Genomic DNA, 27,539 nt, shown 5'->3' with positions numbered 1-27,539 from the left:
AAAAGTCGACGCTGAACTTTTGACGTATAGAACGTGTTCGCCATAATAAATGCTGTGCTAAAACGAGTGACAACAAGGTGGCGTTTGTATTTTTATCAACAAATATTGGTGTAGTTAGCAAGTGTTTTGTCGGCATTGTAAAAAAAAATAAGGAAGACGGAAAGAGCGAAGGAAAATTGAGCAGAAAAGGGTACGTATTCGCTAGCCAGCCAACAACACTGTTTGGCACACAAGCGGTTTCCTTGACGGTCTTGTAGCTAGCTCGAGTGCACACAACGCAGACAGCTGTTTCTGGTGCGGAACAACAACACTGAACTGATTGTAGCTCTTACACAGCGTACGTTCCAACGTTGTACTAGTTAGCTAACCTTTTATATAGGGCATATTCATAGCTAGTTGGTAGCGCAGCTAAAATACTCTGCAGATGTGAAATATCCCTATCGATGATAGTTAGCTAACTAATGTACAATATGTAGCAAAGTACGGATGACTAACCAGTTCAGTAGTTGGCTAGCTAAATCACTACAAAACACGTGTGTACGTTAGTTTGTCATCATGATGATCTAACTTATTAGCTATATATATTCCAGAGAGTGTAAGTTAAGTAGCTAGTTGAGGAACGCAACTCCCTTTTCTTATATCGAGCCGGAGTTGAGTTTTGATGACTGGTCGCGGGACTTGCTAGCAACGTCATTGAGTCGCCATCAGTTGATTATTGTAAAAATGTCAATTTTGAAAACGCTTACCTATAGCTATGTTTGTCCTGTACAACTGCGATCCTTCCGCGGGGTACTGAAATGCATTCTTCTAATAAAAAATCGTAGCGAATACAACCGAGTTTTTTTTTTTTGCTTGTACTACGTAAAATGCGATATATATAAAAAATTGGGTCAGTGCTATCACTGTGATATGGACATCGCAAAGATCCCGGAAGTTTACATTTTAAATGGTACGGTTAGGGACGTCCCAAGGATTCCTGATAGTACGGACCCAATTTAATCGCAGTTTACGTAATACGAGCATGAAGGAAAAGTCGTTTGTGTTAGTTAAATTTTTTTATTAGAATTATTAATTTTAGCACCTCGCGGATGGACCGGAGTTGTACAGGACCAACATAGGTACACGTAAGCGTTTTCAGAATTGACCTTTTTACAATAATCGATTGATGGTGGTGACTCAATGTTGTTGCAAGCAAATCCCTCGACCAGTCACCAAAACTATGCTCCGTCTCGATAAAGAGAACTAGTAACTAGCTAACATTAATTATACAGGGCAGGCTAGCTAGTAGCTACTGCACAATAGCGAATGTTATTGGATGTTTTCTAGCAGAGCCATAAACATGGCTATGTTTTCTAGCTTCATGCTCAAGGCCATGACCAAATCACCTGTTGACTGTCCCAAGAACCTGTATAGTTGGATTGGTTCTGAACTGGAGCCAAAATAAAGGTCAATTTTGTGTCACTGTTTGCAACTGGAGAGGAAGTCATGGTTTGTGAGCATAGATGGATCATGCATAATTATATTTTATTTGAGGAGTAGGCCAAATCAGTAAGCTAGTGTTAGTGATTATATGCTAAAAATGCTGTTGGTGCATGCAAGAGGAGGGAGTAGGGAATCAATCTAGCTCATATCAACATTTACAATGACAGGTGACTCTCTCCTTTTGCATGCACCAATGCAGTTTTTATTTTTTTGCACGTTCTCTCTAGACCCCAAGTAAAGTTTAGTTGATGACATGATTTGTTCTGTGTGTCAGGCCAGACCATGGCGTCGGCATCTGCTAGTGTGGATTCCAAGGCAGAGCTGACCTCTCTGCTGGAGCAGTGGGAGAGGGAGCAGCAGGCCAGCACACCGGACCTGGTCAACATCCTGACTAAGTGAGTGTCTGAGTAATACAGGAGGATAATGGTTGGTAACACCAGTGGATATTCTGGGAAGTAACATCACTAAATGTTTATTTTTTATTTTTTTGCGTTCACCTTATTTATTTATGCCACATATTACTTTAAGTTTATTTTTTTATTTTTTTTTAAGTCTCTGAACATTAAGGAATATGTGGTTGTCTGTTTTTGAGTATATCATGGGTTTTCTTTTCCCCTCAGGATTTCAGAGCTGGTGGAGAGGGAGACTGAGGAATATCACAAAGCTGATCCGGATCCTTTTGATGACAGGCACCCTGGTAAGATGATGTATTTATGTTGTATGTAGTCATAACTATAGTATTAGCTATAGCAACAGTGATAGTTGTTGACCTTCTGTAGGTTTTTCTAATTCTCCCAACCCCTTTCCACTTAGGGAGAGCGGATCCGGAATGCGTCTTGGGTCAGCTGCTAAAGATCCTGTTCAAAAATGATGACTTCATGAATGCTGTAAGACCTGAACTTTTTTTAGATGTCTTTTTTCCCCCACACATTTACAGAATGGTATTTGTTCAAATTTGAATTATTTTAACTCCTGTCTTTTTCTAGCTCGTTAATAGCTATGTGATGACCAGTAGAGAGCTCACCCTCAACACTGCAGCTTGTCGCCTGCTGCAGAATATCATGCCTGGGTTGGAGACTGCTGTGGTCTTTCAGGAGAAGGTAGGCTGTAACTTAAATCTGTGGAGATGCACTTGAACATGTTTGTACATTTAGTCAGCTATAATATGCAACTGATTCAAATATTCAATAATCATGATGTCTTTGTTTGTGTGTGTACATGACAGGAGGGCATAGTGGAGAGGCTTTTTAAATGGGCCCAGGAGGCGGAGCAGCCCCTGAGAATCTATGCTACAGGCCTGTTGGCTGGAGCAATGGAGAACCAGGACATCGCTGCCAACTACAGGGAGGAGAACTCTGTCGTGGTCAGTGGCAACATCCTACTACTACCTGAGAAGGTTTATCAACATCAACATAAGATCTTGTGTAAATACGGTAATGTGGGTTCAATTGAATTTAGCCCTGTCACCACAAGTGGGTGTCCATCACCAGTATCTGTGAATGATGCTAGATGTCAGTATCTGTGAATGATGCTAGATGCATCCTTCTCTCTTTAGGTGCCTCTGATGCTGCAGCGGCTACGCGAGCTGCAGGCCAAGGACACTGAAAACCGGAAGGGGTTTAAACGGCCCGGTCCCAGGAAGAGCCTGGGGGAATCTCTCCTTCCTCTGGATGAGGAGACGGTCGACGGGGGCTTCGAGGACAACCCTTTCCCCACGGGGAATGAAGGCATTGAGAGGAATGAGAAGGGATCAGATGAGGACCGAGTGGAGATCCACAGCCATGAGTCTTACAGCGAGATCTCCTTCCACCTCAACTACCTTAACCACACCTACAAGACCAGTAGCTGCGCTAACTCCGCTGTCAAAGGACTGATGAAGCCTGTGTCTGCCCCGCCGCCTCTGTCCCACCGGGACTTCCCCGACGGCAGGGAGGAGGGCAGCACTCACCTCAAGAGGAGAACAGAGAGGGAGAATGGACGGAAGGTGAAACAGAAACTGAACTTCTCCCTGCCAGACCCGGAGAGGAACTTCAGCGAGCTGTCCAACAGCAGCTGGTCTGAGATGAGCCCCTGGGTGATTGGGAACAACTATCACCTTTACCCTCTGACCCCAGAGATGGAGCAGAGACTCATCCTACAGTACCTCACCCCTCTGGGAGAGTACCAGGAGGTTAGTGTCTGCTATATAAACCTACCAGCAGATGTCAGTCTTATCAAACTCCTTTATAAGAGCTAGTGCTGTAGTCGTTGAAGACAATATGCCATAAATGACTGGTAGACAGACGAGTAGTTCTCTGTATACATTTTTTATTTCTCTGTATTCATTTGCCTTTCAGCTTCTGGCTGTCTTCATGCAGATGGGAGCCTGTGAGCTGCTCATCCATTACATGGACCTGAAGCAGACCAATGATGTACAGCTCACCTTTGAGGCTCTCAAGGTAACATTTCTACAACTGACCTATAATGCATCTCAATTGTTTAAAGAGGAGCATCCCAGCCTTATCCTTAGATTCTCATTCGCTACCTGTAGTACCTAGCCTCCCTGCTCCTGCATAAGAAGTTTGCCGCCCAGTTTGTGGTCCATGGAGGGGTTCAGAAGCTGCTGGAAATCCCCAAGCCTTCCATGGCCGCCACAGGGGTGTCTCTGTGCCTCTACTACCTGGCCTACAACCAGGATGCCATGGAGAGGGTAGGACAAACACACACTACATAAAGGTCAACTGTTGATAAAAGTTGTGACCTGTGGTACATGGGTGTAACATTATTTACTTCCATGTAAATGTGTAAGTCAATACAAACATGCGTTCATGTGTCCCCATTAAATCTGTCTTTGTTACCCCTAGGTGTGTATGCTGCCCCACTCTATCCTGTCTGACGTGGTGAGCTACAGTCTGTGGCTGTTGGAGTGTTCCCACGCCTCGGGCTGCTGCCACGCCACCATGTTCTTCTCCATCTCTTTCTCCTTCCGAGCAGTGCTGGAACTCTTCGACAGGCAGGACGGCCTCCGGCGCATGGTCAACCTGGTAGGAGGACCTGTGTGGTTTAGTCATGCTTCTGTTACATCCAGTTGTATCCTATTGAAATACCAAGTGCTTTTCACTGTCTCCAGAGCAGTTCTCTGAACATCCTCTGTGTTGGAGTGTGTATTAGACTGCTGTTTATTTTGTATTCTACGGTCTCCAGATCAGCACATTGGAGATCCTGAACCCTGAGGACCAGGGTGCCCTGCTGAGTGATGACCAGATCTTCTCCAGCAGGCAGACGGCCAAGCACACCTGCATGGCCCTGCGCAGGTACTCCGAGGCCCATCTGGCCATCAAGGTGGAGCAGGTCAAGCAGTCCCTGCAGCGGACTGAAGGGGGCGCTCCCATTCACCCACAGCCTTACTACAAGGTAGGAGGAACATTCTGTTCCATGTGTGTTGGGATATGGTGATTGAAATTATCTTGGGTCCTCCTTCAATTTATGAAATTTAATTTCAATTGAAATGGATTTTACCGCCATCCCCCTGGAACCCATCATCACAGATTAACTTTGATGCTTTTCCTTCAGTGATGCCTCATTCTCTTTATGTTCCCCAGGCATGTAGTTACACCCACGAGCAGGTGGTGGAGATGATGGAGTTCCTGATTGAGTACGGCCCAGTCAGGCTGTACTGGGAGCCTGCAGAAGTTTTCCATAAGCTCTCCTGTGTGCAGCTTCTCCTGCAGCTCATCTCCATTGCCTGTGACTGGAGGACCTACTACGGCAGGTGAGGACAGAAAATAAACACATCCTTCCTTCTGATGAGAAGGATGGACTTACAGTGCCTTGCGAAAGTATTCGGCCCCCTTGAACTTTGCGACCTTTTGCCACATTTCAGGCTTCAAACATAAAGATATAAAACTGTATTTTTTTGTGAAGAATCAACAACAAGTGGGACACAATCATGAAGTGGAACGACATTTATTGGATATTTCAAACTTTTTTAACAAATCAAAAACTGAAAAATTGGGCGTGCAAAATTATTCAGCCCCTTTACTTTCAGTGCAGCAAACTCTCTCCAGAAGTTCAGTGAGGATCTCTGAATGATCCAATGTTGACCTAAATGACTAATGATGATAAATACAATCCACCTGTGTGTAATCAAGTCTCCGTATAAATGCACCTGCACTGTGATAGTCTCAGAGGTCTGTTAAAAGCGCAGAGAGCATCATGAAGAACAAGGAACACACCAGGCAGGTCGGAGATACTGTTGTGAATAAGTTTAAAGACGGATTTGGATACAAAAAGATTTCCCAAGCTTTAAACATCCCAAGGAGCACTGTGCAAGCGATAATATTGAAATGGAAGGAGTATCAGACCACTGCAAATCTACCAAGACCTGGCCGTCCCTCTAAACTTTCAGCTCATACAAGGAGAAGACTGATCAGAGATGCAGCCAAGAGGCCCATGATCACTCTGGATGAACTGCAGAGATCTACAGCTGAGGTGGGAGACTCTGTCCATAGGACAACAATCAGTCGTATATTGCACAAATTTGGCCTTTATGGAAGAGTGGCAAGAAGAAAGCCATTTCTTAAAGATATCCATAAAAAGTGTCGTTTAAAGTTTGCCAAAAGCCACCGGGGAGACACACCAAACATGTGGAAGAAGGTGCTCTGGTCAGATGAAACCAAAATTGAACTTTTTGGCAACAATGCAAAACGTTATGTTTGGCGTAAAAGCAACACAGCTCATCACTCTGAACATACCATACTCACTGTCAAACATGGTGGTGGCAGCATCATGGTTTGGGCCTGCTTTTCTTCAGCAGGGACAGGGAAGATGGTTAAAATTGATGGGAAGATGGATGGAGCCAAATACAGGACCATTCTGGAAGAAAACCTGATGGAGTCTGCAAAAGACCTGAGACTGGGACGGAGATTTGTCTTCCAACAAGACAATGATCCAAAACATAAAGCAAAATCTACAATGGAATGGTTCAAAAATAAACATATCCAGGTGTTAGAATGGCCAAGTCAAAGTCCAGACCTGAATCCAATCGAGAATCTGTGGAAAGAACTGAAAACTGCTGTTCACAAATGCTCTCCATCCAACCTCACTGAGCTCGAGCTGTTTTGCAAGGAGGAATGGGAAAAAATGTCAGTCTCTCGATGTGCAAAATTGATAGAGACATACCCCAAGCGACTTACAGCTGTAATCGCAGCAAAAGGTGGCGCTACAAAGTATTAACTGAAGGGGGCTGAATAACTTTGCACGCCCAATTTTTCAGTTTTTGATTTGTTAAAAAAGTTTGAAATATCCAATAAATGTCGTTCCACTTCATGATTGTGTCCCACTTGTTGTTGATTCTTCACAAAAAAATACGGTTTTATATCTTTATGTTTGAAGCCTGAAATGTGGCAAAAGGTCGCAAAGTTCAAGGGGGCCGAATACTTTCGCAAGGCACTGTATTTATCAACTCCATCTGCTCTATATTAAAATTACACCTCTGTTTGTTTGTTATGGAGAACATTTCTCACAAATTCAAGTGAACACAAAGTTGTACCCTGTGACTATTTCACCCTGTGTTGGCTTGTTCCCTAGGAGTGACACAGTGCGTTATGCCCTGGACATACTGAGCATCCTGACGGTGGTCCCTAAGACCCAGCTGCTGATGTCGGAGTCTGTGGCCGTGCTGGATGGGGAGGGGGGCAACGCCATCTCCACCGTGGGTATGTTACACTGCCCTGCCTTGTCATTAAATTTGCACGATATGGGCAAAAGGTCATTGGGACATCTGTGTGTGGGAAGGAGCCACAAGAGGAGAGGGACAACAACCGAATAAACTGTAAAAACACACGTCACATGCGGCTAATTAGCATTTCAAAATATTTCATGCGATATGGATCTCTTGCGATATGAATATTACACAAGTCAATGTACACTGTACAAAACATTAGGAACACCTTTCTTATATTTAGTTGCACCTCCTATTGCCTTCAGAACAGCCTCAATTCGTCGGGGAAGCACTCTACAAGGTGTCAAGCGTTCCGCAGGGATGCTGGCCCATGTTGACCCCAATGCTTCCCACAGTTGTCAAGTTGGCTGGATGTCCATTTGGTGGTACACTTGATACACATGGGAAACTGAGTGTGAAAAACCCAGCAGCGTTGCAGTTCTTGACACAGTTGCCTGGCACCTACTACCATAACCTGTTCAGACACTTAAATCTTTTGTCTTGCCCATTCACCCTCTGATGGTCACACATACACAATCCATGTCTCAATTGTCTGAAGGCTTAAATCCTTCTTGAACCTGTCTCCTCCCCTTCATCTACACCAGTGGTTCCCAAACTTTTTATAGTCCCGTACCCTTTCAAACATTCAACCTCCAGCTGTTTACCCCCTCTAGCACCAGGGTTAGCGCAGTCTCAAATTTTATTTTTTGCCATCATTGTAAGCCTGCCACACACGTGGGAAGTGACAGAGCTCTTATAGCACCAGGGCACAGAATAATAATAATTCATAATTTTGCTCTTTATTTAGCCATCTTACATATAAAACCTTATTTGTTCTTCAAAAATGGTGAATAACTCACCACAGGTTAATGACAAGGGTGTGCTTGAAAGGATGCACATAACTCTGCAATGTTGTATTGGAGAGAGTGTCTTAAATCATTTTCCACACAGTCCGTGCCTGTATTTTAGTTTTCATGCTAGTGAGGGCTGAGAATCCACTCTCACATATTTGCAAAGGGCATCATTGTCTTAACAGCGAGATTTCAATCACCATATCCCAACACACATGGAACAGCATGTGCTCCTGAGCGCAGCCCTATCCAGAAATCTGGCAGTGGAATCTGATTTCAATTCAATTTTCAAAGAAACGCCTGTTGCAATTTCGATGAGGCTCTCTTGTTCAGATATTGGTAAGTGGACTGGAGGCAGGGCATGAAAGGGATAACGAATCCAGTTGTTTGTGTCATCCGTTTTGGGAAATTACCTGCGTAATTGAGCACCCAGCTCACTTGGGTGCTTTGGTATATCACATTTTACATTGTCCGTAAGCTTGAGTTCATTTACACACAAAAATCATACAATGATAGGAAGACCTGTGTGTTGTCATTGTTAATGCAGACAGAGAAGAGCTCCAACTTCTTCTTAATTATAGCCTCAATTTTGTCGCACACATTGAAAATAGTTGCGGAGAGTCCCTGTAATCCTAGCTTCAGGTCATTCAGGCGAGAATGAATATCACCTAGATAGGCCAGTCGTGTCATGCAAGTGGTCAGACAAGTGTTAATTATGGTCAGTAAAGAGAACTTTAAGCTCGTCTCTCAATTTAAAAAACATGTCAACACTTTGCCCCTTGATAACGAGCGCACTTCTGTATGTTGTAAAAGCTTTACATGGTCGCTGCCCATATTGCACAATGCAGAAAATACAAGAGAGTTCAGGGGCCTTCCTTTTATAAAGTTAAACATTTTCACTGAAGTGTCCCAGAAAATCTTTCAAGCTGTCAGGCATTCCCTTGGCAGCAAGAGCCTCGGTGGATGCTGCAGTGTACCCAAGTGGCGTCGGGAGAAACTGCTTGCACGACGCGCGTTACCACTCCACTATGTCTCCCTGTCACGGCTTTTGCTCCATCAGTACAGATACCAACACATCTAACACACCAAAGACCATTTGATGACACAAAGCTGTCCAGTAACTTTAAAAAATATCCTCTCCTGGTTTGCGGAATTTTATTTTATTTTTGTCAGTGAAATGAGGCTACTCAGGCCGTGGGGGGAAACTCACCCAAATGTATAGACCTGTTGGAAAATCTAAATGGACTGTGTGAAAATGTGATTTGCATTTATATTTGGTGTTCCCCACGATGGCATTGCGCGTACCACTTGTTTGGGAATAGCCGATCTACACTGATTTTGAAGGGGATTTAACAAGTGACATTAATAAGGGATCATAGTGTTTACCTGATCAGTCTGTCATGAAAGGAGTAGGTGTTCCTCATTTGTTTTTGTACACTCGGTGTATAGCCCACCTGCCATGGCTTTCTATTTACACAACCCCATATATCCAGTAGACCAGTACTCTTGGCTTTGCGTTCTAATCTTAATGTTCTGTTGTTCCTCAGGTATGGGTGTAGTCCTGGTGGTGGCAGAGGGAGAGGTGTTTGTGAACGATGCCGAGATTCAGAAGTCTGCTCTGCAGGTGGTCATCAACTGTGTGTGCGCTCCAGATAAACGCATTTCCGGCATCGGCAAGTTCATCTCTGGCACGCCCCTCAGACGTCTACCCCAGACCACCAAGAACAGCGAGAGCGTGCTCACCAAGATGTGGAATGTGGTGCAGTCCAACAATGGCATCAAGGTGAAAATATTTATTTCAGAAATAATCAGATCTCTTACGCTTGAATGTTTTTGTGCTCTACTGGTCTCATAGTTCTGCCATCTCCCTGTAGGTACTGCTGTCCCTGCTGACGGTGAAGATGCCCATCACAGATGCGGATCAGATTCGGACCCTGGCCTGTAAGGCCCTGGTGGGTCTGTCCCGCTCCAGCTCAGTTAGACAGATTATCAGCAAGCTGCCGCTCTTCAGCAGTGGACACATCCAGCAGCTCATGAAGGAGCCCGTGCTCCAGGACAAACGCAGCGAACACGTCAAGTTCTGCAAGTTTGCGGCTGAGCTAATCAAGCGGGTGTCTGGTAAACCCCTCATGATCGGGACGGATGTTTCCCTGGCCTGGCTGCAGAGGGCAAATGTGGTGGCCCAGTCCAGAATATCCTTTCCTGAGAAGGAGCTACTGCTGTTGATCCGGAACCACCTGGTGGTCAAGGGTCTGCATGACACTGCCACCACACTCACCAAGGAGGCCGACCTCCCCATGGCCATCCTTCCCCACCCATCTTCCTCAGCTTTGCTTCCTGTCGTTGTTCCCCCTGCTTCTCCTGCCCCTGCCCTCCCCCGGACCCCTCGGCTGGCCAATGGGGTCACAGCACGGTTGGTGAGCCACAGCTCTCATCCGTCCGTGCCGTTGTCAGTTCAGCCTCGTCCCTCGACGTCGCAACTCCTCATGGTACCTCCGGCCGCCCCTCCCCTGTTGACCCCTCACCAAAGCAACGGCTCTCCCCTGATTGGGCGGATCGTGTTCATGCGAGAGCGCCCGTCGCTGTGCCCCGTGCCTGCCATCTGTAAGAAGCCGCGGGTGCTGAGGCAGAAGTCAGACTACGGTGCCTTCAGCCAGAGTCCAGCCATGAAGAAACAGCTGGACAGACACCTGCCCTCTCCTCCCGCCCTGGACAGCATCATCACAGAGTACCTGAGGGAGCAGCACGCGCGCTGCAAGAACCCCGTTACCACCTGCCCCCCCTTCTCCCTCTTCACCCCCCACCAGTGCCCTGAGCCCAAGCAGAGGCGCCAGGCCCCAACCAACTTCACCTCCCGACACACACGCAGGGTTGTCTACCCAAAATACGGAGGGGTGGATGGCGGCTGCTTCGACCGACACCTCATCTTTAGCAGGTATGATTTCTTCATACTACACTGGTGCCTCAGCACAAAGTCCTTGAGTAACCGATGTGAAATGGCTAGCTAGTTAGCGGGGTGCGCGCTAATAGCGTTTCAATCGGTGATGTCACTTGATCTGAGACCTTGAAGTAGTTGTTCCCCTTGCTCTGCAAGGGCTGCGGCTTTTGTGGTGTGATGGGTAACGATGCTTTGAGGGTGGCTGTTGTCGATGTGTGCAGAGGGTCCCTGGTTCGAGCCCAGGTAGGGACAGAAGCTACACTGTTACACTTGCCTTTCAGGCTGAGGTGGACCTTGGGTTTTTATATATCAACTCAGCAACAAACAAAAAACTTCTCACTGTCAACTGTGTTTATTTTCAGAAAACTTAACCTGTGTAAATATTTGTATGAACATAACAAGATTCAACAACTGAGACATAAACCGAACAAGTTCCACAGACATGTGACTAACAGAAATGGAATAATGTGTCCCTGAACAAAGGGGGGGGGGTCAAAATCAAAAGTAAGTCAGTATCTGGTGTGGCCAACAGCTGCATTAAGTACTGCAGTGCATCTCCTCATGGACTGCACCAGATTTGCCATTTCTTGCTGTGAGATGTTACCCCACTCTTCCACCAAGGCACCTGCAAGTTCCCGGACATGAGGGAGGAGGATTTCTTCCCTGTAATGCAGAGTGTTGCGATTGCCTGCAATGACAACAAGCTCAGTCCAATGATGTTGTGACACACCACCCAAGACCATGACGGACCCTCCACCTCCAAATCGATTCCGCTCCAGAGTACAGGCCTCGGTGTAACGCTCATTCCTTCGACGATAAACACGGATCCAGCCATCACCTCTGGTGAGACAAAACCACGGCTCGTCAGTGAAAAGCACTTTTTGCCAGTCCTGTCTGGTCCATCGACGGTGGGTTTGCAACATTGTTGCCGGTGAGGACCTGCCTTGCAACAGGCCTTCAAGCCCTCAATCCAGCCTCTCTCTGCCTATTGCGGACAGTGTAAGCACTGATGGAGGGATTGTGCGTTCCTGGTGTAACTCAGGCAGTTGTTGTTGCCATCCTGTACCTGTTCGCAGGTGTGATGTTCGGATGTACTGATCCTGTGCAGGTGTTACAAGTAGTCTGCCACTGCGAGGACGATCAGCTGTCCGTCCTGTCTCCCTGTAGCGCTCTCTTAGGCGTCTCACAATACGGACATTGCAATTTATTGCCCTGGCCACATCTGCAGTCTTCATGGATCCTTGCAGAATGCCTGAGGCACATTCACGCACGGACCATGGGCATCTTTCTTTTGATGTTTTTCATTCAGTGGAAAGGTCTCTTTTTAGTGTCCTAAGTTTTCATAACTGTGACATTAATTGCCTACTGTCGATAAGCTGCATCCTGTAGCTGTTCCACAGGTGCATGTTCATTAATGGTTTATGGTTCATTGAACAAGCATGGGAGACAGTGTTTAAACCCTACAATGAAGATCTTTGAAAGACAGGGTCCTGATAAAGGGGCGTGTCTTTTTTTGCTGAGTTTTTTATTTATTTTTTTCCCCCACAGGTTCCGACCCATCTCTGTGTTCAGGGAAGCAGACGAGGATGAGAGTGGGTTCATGTGTTGTGCCTTCTCTGCCCGTGAGCGGTTCCTGATGCTGGGGACATGTACTGGCCAACTCAAACTCTACAATGTGTTCACAGGCCAGGAGGAGGCCAGCTATAGCTGCCACAGCTCTGCCATCACACACCTAGAGCCATCACGGGTCAGTGAGGCACATTTACAAATCTACCTATCTTGTGGATATCTAAAACATAGTATTTCATTAAACCTTTATTTTTGTCTTTTGTCATCAGGATGGCTCTCTGTTGTTGACGTCAGCATCATGGAGTTATCCTCTGTCTGCACTGTGGGGCATGAAGTCAGTGTTCATCATGAAGTAAGTGTGACTCACATAAGACTAACCTTGGCCCAGTCAATTCAATACAGTTGGTTATTGCTTTCCATGGGGATGACTTCTCTACCGTTCCATTTCTATGGTTCATTCTACTGGTTCTGTGTCCTCAGAGCAGGGAGCTGCAGAAAGGGGCTGACAGGTTCTTTAATTATGCACACTAACTGAACTGCCTTAGGGCTGGAATCTTCACTTCATAGAACACAGACAGTGTAGTGGGGCCACAGTTTAACAAAAGCAACATTGGGGCTTTTGTGATTTTAGCTAGAACATCGGTCCCTCATTGCTTAACCAAAATGGCTTTTTCAATATGAACTGAAGTCAGAGGTTGTAAGGATTGCCTTTCAATTATTATTATTTTTTTAATGATGTTTATCTTTATCATTTATCTTTATTTTTTAGATGTTTGATTTGCCTTTTTCTTTCCAGGCATTCCTTCTTAGATGACCATTATGTGGAGTTCAGTAAACTTTCACAAGACCGAGTCATTGGCACAAAGGAACACATAGCTCACGTAAGTTTTCTTTCTCAACATCTAAAGGTGAAACTGAACAACCATGTGTATATACACTGAATATACCGAACATTAGGAACACGTTCCTAATATTGAGTTGCACCTCCCCTGGTTGACTGCAATGCTTCCCACAGTTGTCAAGTAGCCAATTTGTCTGTGCTTTGGGTGGGGGGCCATTCTTGATACACACGGGAAATGGTTCAGCGTGGAAAAACCTAGCAGCGTTGCAGTTCTTGACACAAACCGATGCGCCTGGCATCTACTACCATACACCGTTCAAAGGCACTTAAATCATGTCTTGCCCATTCACCCTCTGAATGGCATACACATAATTAATGTCTCAAGGCGTAAAAATCCTTCTTGAACCCATCTCCTCCCCTTTGTTGAAGTGGATTTAACAAGTGACATCAACAAGAGATCATAGCTTTCACCTGGTCAGTCTGTCATGGAAAGAGCATGTGTTCTTAATGTTTTCTATACTCTGTGTATAATCTGAAATCATGTCATTGTCTTTGGGTCTCAGATCTACGACATCCAGACAGGGCAGAAGACCCTCACCCTCCACTACCCGGACCTGTCCAACAACTACAAGAGGAACTGTGCAACCTTTAACCCCACCGACGACCTGGTGTTGAACGACGGCGTGCTGTGGGATGTGCGCTCAGCTCAGGCCATCCACAAGTTTGACAAGTTCAACATGAACATCAGCGGAGTGTTCCACCCCAACGGCCTGGAGCTCATTGTCAACACTGAGATTGTATCCTTTACTCACTTACTGTACAATAGTAATACTACATTTTTAAAGAGCATTCCCAATGCTCAGTTGTCGGTACTTCGCCTACATCAGTTGGTCAGATGTTATCAAGCCTCAAGTGGCCTCGTGTCAAGATTAGTTTGTCACATATCATCTGTTGTGTCGATCCAGTAAAATACCCCAACACCAAATGAATTGGAAAAAATAGTCATTACATTATAGTGAAAGTGATGTGACTTTGTGATTTCTTAATGAGTGTGTCAGTGGGACCTGCGGACCTTCCACCTGCTCCACACAGTGCCAGCTCTGGACCAGTGCAGGATTGTCTTCAACAACAACGGCACGGTCATCTACGGAGGTGAGGACTGAACTCACTGCATGGTGGGAAATACAGTACTGTATCCTGTGTTAGCGAGATTAATCCAATTTCACCTGCTGAACAGCTAGCACTTTATAGATGTGTGTAAAAAGGTGAGTGCTTGGGGGTTGTGTATTTCTGAAGTGTTGGAGGTGCATGTAGAGGTGTGTGTTTGATGCCACACTGCCCCACTGAACCATATGGCCAGGAGGCTGTGCCCTGAGCTGGCAGAGGAGAGCACCAGCTGGTTCACACCACCTCACAGCCAGAGCCACAGGGAGGCCATGATGGATCCACCCACATCCATATCACTCGAATGTCTCCGTAGCCTGAGCCATGTGGAGGCCAAGATGTAGCCAACCACAGCAGTGGTACTCGAGCAGCAGTATCACTCGTCTCGTACAATCTCTTTATCCACCCATACGTACATCCATGCAGTTTGATTTTGTGATCATGGATCCTCGCATTGCCAAAATTCATTACATTTTCCCCAAATTTAGTTGTATATCTGTCTTTTTTTTGGTAATCTTTTCACATCTCACTTTTTTAATAGAACATTAAAAAATATATATAATAATTGTAATTGGGGGGGGATATACCTGTTTTAATCGAAGTGTTAGCAGTTGATGTTAACACAGAATAACACAGATTCCAACGCAAATCAGGTGGAGAAAAATGGGTTTATTCAAAGAGGACAAATCATAGATGTTATGCTGAGAGGTAGATGTTCATTCTCCCCTCTCCTCAGTGACTCTCTCCTCAGTGATTCTCAACAAAGAGCAAATGGAGAGGATGTAGTTTTTTTTACCCAACCCTAGCCTGTGGTTGACCAATTGGAATTCCTTGCAATTAAACTGGGACAATGGCCAAATAAGTATCCTATTTCAGGCTTAATGTATAGACAAATTCCTCCCATGTCTCTGACCCATTGCGCATTAATTCCCTATTACAGAAAAAACACTTTCCTTTGATCGTTAGTACTCTATTGACCTTCAGTCCTCTTGACCTTTAGTCCTCTGCATTGTGTATTTATCTTTTAAAATATTCTTACAGAAGTGAGCATCAGATGGAGACCATGTGATTCTTGAGTTTGCTAAACAAATGGCCTCGATTGATGCAAAAGAGCATGATATCATTCTGCTAGGTAGGCGTAGGCTTTTTTGTCTAACATTTCATGGAGTGTTTTTGGGGGGAAATCCTTCACATCTTCAAAGTGTAGACTAGATACGTGAACGCACTGCACACAACACGCACAGACGGGCATTCCTGTGCCGTTTCCAAAAGTTGCTGGAAAATACAAATCGCGGATGCATTTTATTATGATGAACTTGGGCAAATTTAATTTATTTTCTAATTGGTTCAATACATTTAGTTGCTTTCCTACTATGTTTAATACATTCTGGAACATTGTTGAATTCCGTTCTGTCCAGATTCTGTGAGACCCTCTGCGTTTTCCTCAATGTGGCCCTATGGTACCAGAATTGAGCAATGCCTATTTTCAAGCAGCATTTTTCAAGTCTTTCATTGGAATTCCCATTCACTTTTTTTTTGCTTTGACTGAATATAAATGGAATTGACACCAACCCTGTTACCTAGGGCCATGTGGATGCCATGAAGGCTCTGCCCACACACGCACCCACACCACTCTGTTTAGTAGCCAGAACCATGGGTCCATGTCCATCGGTCTGGCCAGATTTGCTCTAGTTGTGGCGTGTACAGGAAACGTAACCCTAATGTTGTTTTTCCAGCGATGCTACAGGCAGATAATGATGATGATCTATTGGAAATGCAGATGAAGACTCCCTTTGGCTCCTCCTTCAGGACGTTCAACGCCACTGACTACAAACCCATTGGTAAGACTGCTCTAAGACACACTGTCACAACAGTCCCTAGGCCTTGCATTTATCAGAAGTAGACTTACCTATTTTAAATTGCAACCCAGGCATGACTCAATAGTGGCTCCTGTCCTGACCCACCATCTGGGAAACACTAGTTTTGTAAAACTACAGCTTCATGCGTTGGAAATGGAGTCGGATTAGCTTTTTTCAAATTGATTTTTTACAAAATAGTTTATTCTTCCTGTATCAACTCCTTTCAATATTGTGAAGTCATATGAGAGGTTTATTATTTCCCCCCCCAGCCACCATCGACGTGAAGAGGAATATATTTGACCTCTGCACGGATACTAAGGACTGCTACCTGGCTGTGATCGAGGTCCATCTTCTGTCATCTGTTAGATTATTCAATAAAGCTGTATCACATACCCCACTTTGTTCAGTCAGATGTTGAGTTTAGTGGTGGTGGGGCTTAGTACTATTGAGACATACAACTGTTGTCAGACCTTCTGTGTGTTTCCCCTCCAGAACCAAGACTCTGTCAACACAGACACGGTGTGCAGACTGTACGAGGTGGGACGCCAGAGACTGGCTGAGGAGGAGGAGGATGAGGAAGATCAGGTAAAGGACCCAACGTACCCCTTCACAAAGCGCCCCCTCTTGTGTTATGTTGGTTGATAATCCATCAAATAACCAATTGCTAACATTGGCATTGATTATTGGTTGGTTGTGCAAGATTTTTTTTTTATTGCAAGTAATCCAGCCTAAACATCGAAATATAAGATCTGGCTGTTCTGGAACACTTGTCCCCTATCAGGAGGATGACGATCAAGAGGATGACGATGATGATGAAGATGACTCTGACGACGACATCGACACAGACCCACTGGTTGCCGAGCTGGAAAATGAAAATGGAGGAGAGGACGAGGAAGATGGGAACAATGAATTCTCTCCCTCTGACGATGAAGAGGTAGCTCGTCTGCTTGAGGGGGATGATGACGATGACTCGGATGAGGAAGATGGGGACCTTGCCCTGGATAACAGTGAGTAACAGTTGTGTCAGTGTATCCCTCAGCCACGCACTCATCTAGGTGCGTGGCTGAGGACCGGGCAGGGTTGAAGTTTGTGGTAACATTGAACTTTAACCTTCTGTCATAAGGGCTAGGATACATAATGTTTTTTTAATAATGACATAAAACAGGGGCATTCCACTCTTACCCTATGAGGTCCGGAGCCTGCTGGTTCTCTGTTCTGCTTGATAATTAATTGCACCCACCTGGTGTGCCAGGTTTAAATCAGTCTGTGATTAGAGGGGAACAACGAAAAAACGCCAGTGGAACTAACTTCGAAGGTCAAGAGTTGAGTTTAAGAGCCATAGACGTCATAGCCATTTATGTTATTAATAGATTGCAACTTTATTGTCCATCCAGGATGGAAATGTTCCTTTGGCATTACCGTACGAAGAGAATTGCCAAAAAATTCACATTGTACACATGAAACCAGTCAGTCATGCATACACAAAAACAGTTGGTTTTTTTTGGGGGGGGGCTCCTTTTTTTTTTGAAGAGCGAGGTTCAACAGCAGGTTGAAACGTGTAAAACATGGTTGTGTATGTTGTTTCAAAGCCTAATACAATGAAATGGACAGCGCTTTCTAAGGTGACGATTAATTCAAATAACCCGTACACATATTAGAGCTTATGCATAGGCTTATGAGCCCAAGCCAATATAACTGAATTAAAATTATGATTTTGCCATTACACAATACATGTCCTACCGCACATTACGCTTGGCAGAAAAACACATAAAACAAAACTGATTTTAGCCTTTGAGTGTGGACTGTATTATTATGCATACTGGATGGACTGGTTACCTTATGCTACACTCCGAAATGCAGATCCATGAGTGGGAGAGAATGAATAGGCCTAGGCGATGATGTTGTTTCATTGGTTGTGCTGGGTGTCTTACAGTTAGCTTACCATTACAAAATTGGATTTTGAAAAGCCTAGTAATAGGGATTTAAAATCTCTATATTTAAATGTTTTCTATTTCATTAATTGGGTGACCTTAAGCAATACAGAAGATTTCCCTACCATGTGTTTCCATCTCCTCCGCTCCCTCCTTTTATTTCTTTCTCAAGTGCGAAGACGTGCTGTCAACAGTTTTAGTGAAATATGTTTTGTTGTGAAAACATATTACTATCGATGTTCCTGAACAGATTTGGTTTCCCAAATTAAGTTACTGGATAGCTGCAGGAACAAGTTTGGAGAGCTCATGGCATACAGTTTTGGGCAGAATATCACCTGTCGGGCAGCGAGGGCATGCTCCTCAGTGTTTGATGCATGGAGTGAAATAAGTGTTCTTGTATTTATTTCTCAGCTGCTCATATGGACCGGCGGGAATATTTGCGGCCTCCATTCGCTATTCGAGTGCATACAGATTACATGTATTTTTGCCCCTGTTCCTGTCCATTTGATAATGGGCCATTCTAAATCAAATGTCCATACTAGTAAAGACTAGATTAAATTGAGAGTATTCTGATGGGTGAAAATATAATCACTTGATGAGAGAACATCTGTGCAGCCTGAGGCAATGAACAGTGCAAGCTTCTTTTTTTCTTCTACTTTCTCAAATCATCAATGTTGCATCATTCAGCCCATATGTTTTGATTTCTGACATTCTGTGTTCATCAAACTGTTTCAAATAATCACGTTTACGCTCAACATAGTGCCTTCGGTAAGTATAAAGACCCCTTGACTTTTTCCACATTTTGTTAGGTTACAGCCTTGTTCCAGGCAGTCATTGTAAATAAGAAATTGTTCTTAACTGCCTAGTTAAATTTAAGTAAATATTTATTTTTTTCCCCCTGAATCTACAGTGGGGCAAAAAAGTATTTAGTCAGCCACCAATTGTGCATGTTCTCCCACTTAAAAAGATGAGAGGCCTGTAATTTTCATCATAGGTACACCTTCACTATGACAGACAAAATGAGAAAGAAAATCACATTGTAGGATTTTTAATTAATTTATTTGCAAATAATGGTGGAAAATAAGTATTTGGTCACCTACAAACAAGCAAGATTTCTGGCTCCCACAGACCTGTAACTTCTTCTTTAAGAGGCTCCTTTGTCCTCCACTCGTTACCTGTATTAATGGCACCTGTTTGAACTTGTTATCAGTATGAAAGACACCTGTCCACAACCTCAAACAGTCACACTCCGAACTCCACTATGGCCAAGACCAAAGAGCTGTCAAAGGACACCAGAAACAAAATGGTAGACCTGCACCAGGCTGGGAAGACTGAATCTGCAATAGGTAAGCAGCTTGGTTTGAAGAAATCAACTGTGGGAGCAATTATTAGGAAATGGAAGACATACAAGACCACTGATAATCTCCCTCGATCCTGGGCTCCACGCAAGATCTCACCCCGTGGGGTCAAAATTATCACAAGAACGGTGAGCAAAAATCCCAGAACCACACGGGGGGACCTAGTGAATGACCTGCAGAGAGCTGGGACTAAAGTAACAAAGCTTACCATCTGTAACACAGTACGCCACCAGGGACTCAAATCCTGCAGTGCCAGACGTGTCCCCCTGCTTAAGCCAGTACATGTCCAGGCCCGTCTGAAGTTAGCTAGAGAGCATTTGGATGATCCAGAAGAAGATTGGGAGAATGTCATATGGTCAGATGAAACCAAAATATAACTTTTTGGTAAAAACTCAACTCGTCGTGTTTGGAGGACAAAGAATGCTGAGTTGCATCCAAAGAACACCATACCTACTGTGAAGCATGGGGGTGGAAACATCATGCTTTGGGGCTGTTTTTCTGCAAAGGGACCAGGACGACTGATCCGTGTAAAGGAAAGAATGAATGGGGCCATGTATCATGAGATTTTGAATGAACCTCCTTCCATCAGCAAGGGCATTGAAGATGAAACGTGGCTGGGTCTTTCAGCATGACAATGATCCCAAACACACCGCCTGGGCAACGAAGGAGTGGCTTCCTAAGAAGCATTTCAAGGTCCTGAAGTGGCCTAGCCAGTCTCCAGAACTTAACCCCATATAAAATCTTTGGAGGGAGTTGAAAGTCCGTGTTGCCCAGCAACAGCCCCAAAACATCACTGCTCTAGAGGAGATCTGCATGGAGGAATGGGCCAAAATACCAGCAACAGTGTGTGAAGACTTACAGAAAACGTTTGACCTCTGTCATTGCCAACAAAGGGTATATAAAAAAAAGTATTGAGAAACTTTTGTTATTGACCAAATACTTATTTTCCACCATAATTTGCAAATAAATTGATTAAAAATCCTACAATGTGATTTTCTGGATTTTTTCTGGATTTTTTCTTCTAATTTTGTCTGTCATAGTTGAAGTGTACCTATGATGAAAATTACAGGCCTCTCATCTTTTTAAGTGGGAGAACATGCACAATTGGTGGCTGACTAAATACTTTTTTGCCCCACTGTATATACAATACCCCATAATGGCAAAGCAAAAACTGTTTTGAGACATTTTTGCATATGTATTAAAAATAAAAACACCTTTTTTCACCTTTTTATTTAACCAGGTAGGCTAGTTGAGAACAAGTTCTCATTTACAACTGCGACCTTGCCAAGATAAAACACAGCAGTTCGACACATACAACAACACAGTTACACATGGAATAAATAAACAAACATACATACAGTCAATAATACAGTAGAAAAAGGAACTATATGCAGTGAGTGCAAAAGAGGTAAGGCAATAAATAGGCTATGGTGGCAAAGTAATTACAATATAGCAATTAGACACTGGAATGTAGTGTTGCACCCTAGTAAAGGAGCAAGATAAATATAGTATCGGGATGAGGTAGTTGGATGGGCTGTTTACACATGGGCTATGTGCAGTGATCTGTGAGCTGCTCTGACAGCTGGTGCTTAAAGCTAGTGAGGGAGATATGGGTGTCTCCAGCTTCAGTGATTTTTGCAGTTCATTCCAGTCATTGGCAGCAGAGAACTGGAAGGAAAGGCTGCCAAAGGAAGAATTGGCTTTGGGAGTGACCAGTGAGATATACCTGCTGGAGCACGTGCTGCGGGTGGGTGCTGCTATGGTGACCAGTGAGCTGAGATAAGGCGGGGCTTTACCTAGCAGAGACTTGTAGATGACCTGGAGCCAGTTGGTTTGGCGAAGAGTATGACGCGAGGGCCAACCAACGAGAGTGTACAGGTCGCAGTGGTGGGTAATATATGGGGCTTTGGTGACCAAACAGATGGCACTGTGAGACTGCATCCAATTTGTTGAGTAGAGTGTTGGAGGCTATTTTACAGATGACATCGCTGAAGTCGAGGATCGGTAGGATGGTCAGTTTTACGTGGGTATGTTTGGCAGCATGAGTGAAGGATGCTTTGTTGCGAAATAGGAAGCAGAGTCTAGATTTAATTTTGGATGGGAGATGCTTAATGTGAGTCTGGAAGGAGAGTTTACAGTCTAGCCAGACACCTAGGTATTTGTAGTTGTCCATGTATTCTAAGTCAGAACCGTCTAGGGTAGTGATGGTGGATGGGCGGGCAGGGTGCGGCCAGTGATCGGTTGAAGAGCATGCATTTAGTTTTACTTTTTTTCTTTTTTTCATTTAAGAGCAATTGGAGGCCACGGAAGGAGAGTTGAATGGCATTGACACTCGTCTGGAGGGTTGTTAACAGTGTCCAAAGAAGGGCCAGAAGTATACAGAAAGGTGTCGTCTGCATAGAGGTGGATCAGAGAATCACCAGCAGCGAGAGCAACTTTATTGATATATACAGAGAAGAGTCGGCCCGAGAATTGAACCCTGTGGCACCGCCATAGAGACTGCAAGAGGTCCGGACAACATGCCTTCTGATTTGACACACTGAGCTCTATCAGAGAAGTAGTTGGTGAACCAGGCGAGGCAATCATTTGAGAAACCAAGGCTGTTGCCAATAAGAATTTGGGGATTGACAGAGTCGAAAGCCTTAGCCAGGTCGATGAATACGGCTGCACAGTAATGTCTCTTATCGATGGCGGTTATGATATAATTTAGGACCTTGCGCGTGGCTGAGGTGCATCCATGACCAGCTCTGAAACCAGATTGCATAGCGGAGAAGGTACAATGGGATTGAAAATGGTCGGTAATCTGTTTGATGACTTGGCTTTCGAAGACCTTAGAAAGGCAGGGTAGGATTAGATGTATGTAGCAATTTGGATCTATTGTCTCCCCCTTTGAATAGGGGGATGACCGTGGCAGCTTTCCAATCTTAGGGAATCTCAGACAATACGAAAGAGAGGTTGAGCAGGCTAGTAATAGGGGTTGCAACAATTTCTGCAGATAATTTTAAAAAGAGAGGGTCCAGATTGTCTATCCCAGCTGATTTTTGTAGGGGTCCAGATTTATCAGTTCTTTAAGAACATCAGCTATCTGGATTTGGGTGAAGGAGAAATGGGGGAGGCTTGGGTGAATTGCTGTGGGGAGTGCAGTGCTGTTGTCCGGGGTAGGGGTAGCCAGGTGGAAAGCATGGCCAGCCGTAGAAAAATGCTTAGAAATTCTCAATTATAGTGGATTTATCGGTGGTGACAGTGTTTCTTAGCCTCAGTTTAGTTGGCAGCTGGGAGGAGGCGCTCTTATTCTCCATTGACTTTACATTGTCCCAGAACTTTTTTGAGTTTGTGCTAAATGATGTAAATTTGTTCTTGAAAAGGCTAGCCTTAGCTTTTCTAACTGTCTGTGTTTATTTGTTCCTGACTTCCCTGAAAAGTTGCATATCACGGGGGCTATTCGATGCTAATGCAGAACGCCACAGGATGTTTTTGTGCTGGTCAAGGGCAGTCAGGTCTGGAGAGAACCAAGGGCTATATCTGTTCCTGGGTCTAAATTTTTTGAAAGGGGCATGCTTATTTAAGAAGGTGAGGAAGGCACTTTAAAAGAACCACAAGGCATCCTCTACTGACGGGAAGAGGTCAGTATCCTCCCAGGATACCCGGGCCAGGTCGATTAGGAAGGCCTGGTCGCTGAAGTGTTTTAGGGAGCGTTTGATAGTGATGAGCGGTGGTCATTTGACCGCTGACCTGTTACGGATGCAGGGAATGAGGCAGTGATTGCTGAGATCTTGATTGAAAACAGCAACTTGGAAGGCAAGTTGGTTAGGATGATGTCTATGAGGGTGCCTGTGTTTACGGATTTGGGGTTGTACCTGTTGGGTTCATTGATAATTTGTGAGAGATTGAGGGCAGCAAACTTAGATTGTAGGATGGCCGGGGTGTTAAGCATGTCCCAGTTTAGGCCACCTAGCAGCACTAGCTCTGAAGACATATGAGGGGCAATCAGTTCACATATGGTGTCCAGGGCACAGCTGGGGGCAGAGGGTGGTCTATAGCAAGTGGCTACGGTGAGAGACTTATTTTTGGAAAGATTCATTTTTAGAAGTAGAAGCTCGAATTGTTTGGGTATAGACCTGGATAGTAAGACAGAACTCTGCAGGCTATCTTTGCAGTAGATTGCAACACCTTCCCCTTTGGCAGTTCTATCTTGTCGGACAAATGTTATAGTTAGGGATGGAAATTTCAGGGTTTTTGGGGGTCTTCCTTAGCCAGGATTCAGACACGGCTAGCACATCCAGGTTGGCAGAGTGTGCTAGGGCATTGAATAAAACAAACTTAGGGGAGAGGCTTTGAATGTTAACATGCATGAAACCAAGGATTTTATGGTTACAGAAGTCAGCAAATGATAGTGCCTGGGGAATGGGAGTGGAGCTAGGTACTGCAGTGCCTGGATTAACCTCCACATCACCAGAGGAGGAGTAGGATAAGGGTACGGCTAAAGTCTAAAATAACTGGTTGTCTAGTACGTTCAGAACAGACAGTAAAAGGAGCAGTTTTCTCGGCACGGTAGAATAGATTCAAGGCATAATGTACAGACAAAGGTATGGTAGGATGTGAATACAGTGGGGGTAAACCTGTGCATAGAGTGACGATGAAAGTGCTATTGTCCCTACAAATATCATTTAAACCAGGTGATATCACCGCATGTGTGGGAGGTGGAACTAAAGTGTTAACTAAGTCATATTGAGCAGGGCTAGAGGCTCTACAGTGAAATAAGGCAATAAATACTAACCAAAACAGCAATGGACAAGGCATATTGACGTTAGCGAGAGGCATGTGAAGCCGAGTGATTATAGGAGTCCAGTGAGTGGCTTCAGGCAGCTTGCGGGCCGGGGCTAGCAAGCTAACAGAAGGGCCTTGGAGGGACGTCGCGACGGAAGAATGTCTGTTTTGGCCCCCTCGTGCTATTACATCGGCATGCCCAGAATAGGTATAGTGGCCAAAGAATTTGTTCGGTGGGCCTCTTAAGCTAACAGTCCGATGTGCTCTGGACAGCTAGCAGGCTGCGGCTAGCATGCTAGTGGATGGGATTTCAGGGGACGAAGCGACGGTGGAGCCAGTTGAGAAAAACCCCACCGGGGTTTTTTCACATCGGAGGTCCAGTCGTGATGAGTCGGCGGGGGTCCAAGCCAGTTATCAAAAAGAGGTATTGTAGTGGCTGATGGACCTCTTTAGCTAGCCGGGAGATGGGCCAGGCAAGGCTAGCTCCAGGCTAATTGGTTCTTGCTTTGGGACAGTGACGTTAGCCAGGAGTGGCCACTCGAATAGTTAGCTGTGATAATCCAGGTGAAGAAAAAAAAAGGTTCAGAGCTTGCAGTAGGAATTCGGAGATATGGAGAAAAGTTAGTCCGATTTGCTTTGGTTTGAGTCGCACTGTGCAGATTGGCGAGAGTTGTCTGTGCTAGAGGTGGCTGATGACCGCTAGCAATGGCTAGCTGACTACTATCTAGTAGTTAGTTAGCTGGCTAGCTTCTGTTGGGGTTCCGGTTCAGGCAACGGATCAGCTGGGCTCCGTATGGTGGGTATCGTGGCCAAAGAATTTGTCCGATGGGCCTCTTAAGCTAACAGTCTGATGTACTTTAGACAGCTACCAGGCCGTGGCTAACTAGTAGCCAGTTAGCTGGTAGCTTTTGATGAGTTCTTAAGTATAAAAATAGCAGATCTGTACCACATTGGGTGAGGCGGGTTGCAGGACAAAAATATTCAGTCCGTAGATAGGTGATATTTAAAATATTAAATATATATGAAAAAAAAGGAAAAACGATGTTTACAAGGGACAGGAAGGGACAAGACAAAAACACCCGTCTGACTGCTACGCCATCTTGGAATATTCTTGAACTATTCAAACCCTTTACTCAGTACTTTTTTGAAGAACCTTTGGCAGCGATTACAGCCTTGAGTCGTCTCCGGAATGACGTAACAAGCTTGGCACACCTATATTTGGGGAGTTTCTCCTATGCTTCTCTGCAGATCCTCAAGGTTTGTCAGGTTAGATGGGGAGTGTTGCTGCACAGCTATTTGCAGGTCTCTCCAAAGATGTTCGAAAGGGTTCAAGTCCAGGCTCTGGCTGGGCCACTCTAGAACATTTAGAGACTTGTCCCGAAGCCACTCCTGCATTGTCTTGGCTGTGTGCTTAGGGTTTTTGTCCTGTTGGAAGGTGAACCTTCGCCCCAGTCTGAGGTCCTGAGCAATCTAGAGCAAGTTTTCATCAAGGATCTCTTTTTACTTTGCTCCATTTTTGGCCGCCAGCTCCAGGAAGAGTCTTGGTGTTTCCGAACTTCTTCCATTTAAGAATGATGGAGGCCACTGTGTTCTTGGGTACCTTCAATGCTGCAGAAATGTTTTGGTACCCTTCCTCAGATCTGTGCCTTGACACAATCCTGTCTCGGAGCTCTACGGATAATTCCTTCGACCTCATGGCTTGGTTTTTGCTCTGAAATGCACTGTCCACTGTGGGACATTTTTATATTGAATTTACCACAGGTGGACTTCAATCAAGTTGTAGAAACATTCCATGCTCAGTGGAAATAGGATGTACCTGAGCTCAATTTTGAGTCTCGTAGCAAAGGGTCTGAATACTTATGTAAATAAGGTGTTCCTGTTTTTTTATTTTTAAATCTGCAAAAATGTCTGAACCTGTCTTCGTTTTGTCATTATGGGGTATTGCTGAAGATTTTATTTAATACCTTTTAGAATAAGGCTGTAACATAACAAAGTCAAAGGGTCTGAATACTTTCTGAAGGCACTGTATGCACAAACTTAAGGATATTTTCCCATTACTATTTTATTCAGTTAAGTTCAATTATATTCTTCTAACTATAATGGCACGGGACTTATAAGCATATCTTGTCTGCTAAATGTCTGCTAACTAACATACAGTAGGCCAACTCATATTCTGTTCTTCTGAAATACATTTTCTTACCATAATGTTAATTTAGATCTGACTAAAATAATGGATTTATTGATGGTGTTCATAGACTTATTATACTTTTTTTTAAACGGTGCGCATCAGTGTTTTGTATGCCGGCTATTACTTGCCTTTTTTTTAAATAGTCCTCGTTCTCTGTGAAGCTTGTTATCAAAATTATTGCTTCAAAAAAGTGTTACGAAACTGCTGCGTGGACATTTCATCTTTAAAGAGTGAGTAAGGAAAAACAGAGAGATGAACCCTCACACATTCTGTTGCAGGAGACAGGTTTCTACTTTGTGGCATTTTTACTCCAGCACCGTGACTTGTACAGTATTCTGTCCTGTTATTCCCCGGACCTTTTAAATCTGTTTTTTCTTTCTTTCTGTCAACCCAGCAGACAGCTCAGACCTTGAGGATGACATAATCCTGTCCCTGAATGAGTGAGGAGTTGTCTGGGACCGAGAAACTAGGACAACATGTCCGGACATCTAGTGAGAGCTCTCCCGTGGGTGAACACTCATTAACAACTGAGACAAGACGGTAAGGTACAGTTGGATAGAGTTGGAGAGAAAGAAGGATGGGATTTGGGAAATGAACTGCGAGAGCCGACAGCACTGCGAGTTTGGAATATTGTCCCAATGCCCACCTACCGCCCAGGAGCAATAGTGGGAGAAGCTGATTGGAGAGTCCGAAGTAGAGGTTCAGAAGAAAGTTCCGCCTTTCAAAAAGTTTCCACGGAAATGGTATTCCTGAAAAAAAACCTGAAGATTTGTTTATGATATAGTTTTATATTACACAGTTTGCTTGATGAGTGGGGAAAAAAACTGGTACACACAACAGACTGATTCTTTTAAAATGTTGATTTCATTAAAGCTCTTTTCAAAGTTTGT

General features: G+C 44.5%; 1 protein-coding gene across 5 annotated transcripts; it reads left to right on the top strand.

Moving 5' to 3' along the window:
• On the top strand, positions 1-27,539 carry LOC110531949 (DDB1- and CUL4-associated factor 1). Of its 5 annotated transcripts, none has more exons than XM_021615493.2 (25): positions 1-190; positions 1,757-1,877; positions 2,103-2,179; positions 2,296-2,369; positions 2,469-2,582; positions 2,708-2,845; positions 3,038-3,652; positions 3,819-3,920; positions 4,013-4,171; positions 4,326-4,505; positions 4,666-4,875; positions 5,064-5,233; positions 7,051-7,178; positions 9,582-9,817; positions 9,909-10,969; positions 12,521-12,719; positions 12,811-12,893; positions 13,338-13,422; positions 13,946-14,179; positions 14,441-14,534; positions 16,283-16,387; positions 16,675-16,748; positions 16,898-16,990; positions 17,187-17,412; positions 27,047-27,539. In XM_021615493.2, exons 2-25 carry the CDS (start codon positions 1,765-1,767, stop codon positions 27,091-27,093), a joined length of 4,617 nt encoding a protein of 1,538 aa, XP_021471168.1. In that variant the 5' UTR covers positions 1-190; positions 1,757-1,764; the 3' UTR covers positions 27,094-27,539. The 5 variants fall into 5 exon arrangements, with proteins under 5 accessions (XP_021471168.1, XP_021471167.1, XP_036843734.1 ...); XM_021615492.2 differs by having other exon boundaries at positions 2-190; positions 27,044-27,539; XM_036987839.1 differs by lacking the exon at positions 1-190 and adding an exon at positions 249-337 and having other exon boundaries at positions 27,044-27,539.

The sequence above is a fragment of the Oncorhynchus mykiss genome, chromosome 9 (genome assembly GCF_013265735.2).
Source record: "Oncorhynchus mykiss isolate Arlee chromosome 9, USDA_OmykA_1.1, whole genome shotgun sequence".
NCBI lineage: Eukaryota > Metazoa > Chordata > Actinopteri > Salmoniformes > Salmonidae > Oncorhynchus > Oncorhynchus mykiss.
Note: the sequence above shows the minus strand (reverse complement) of the source record. Positions and strands in the feature narration are given on the sequence as shown.

Coding starts and splice junctions, on each gene's coding strand:
- LOC110531949 (XM_021615492.2), top strand. CDS start 1,765: ATGGCGTCGGCATCTGCTAGTGTGGATTCCAAGGCAGAGCTGACCTCT. Junction 4,172..4,325: donor ACCAGGATGCCATGGAGAGG/GTAGGACAAACA, acceptor TGTTACCCCTAG/GTGTGTATGCTGCCCCACTC. Junction 7,179..9,581: donor CAACGCCATCTCCACCGTGG/GTATGTTACACT, acceptor GTTGTTCCTCAG/GTATGGGTGTAGTCCTGGTG.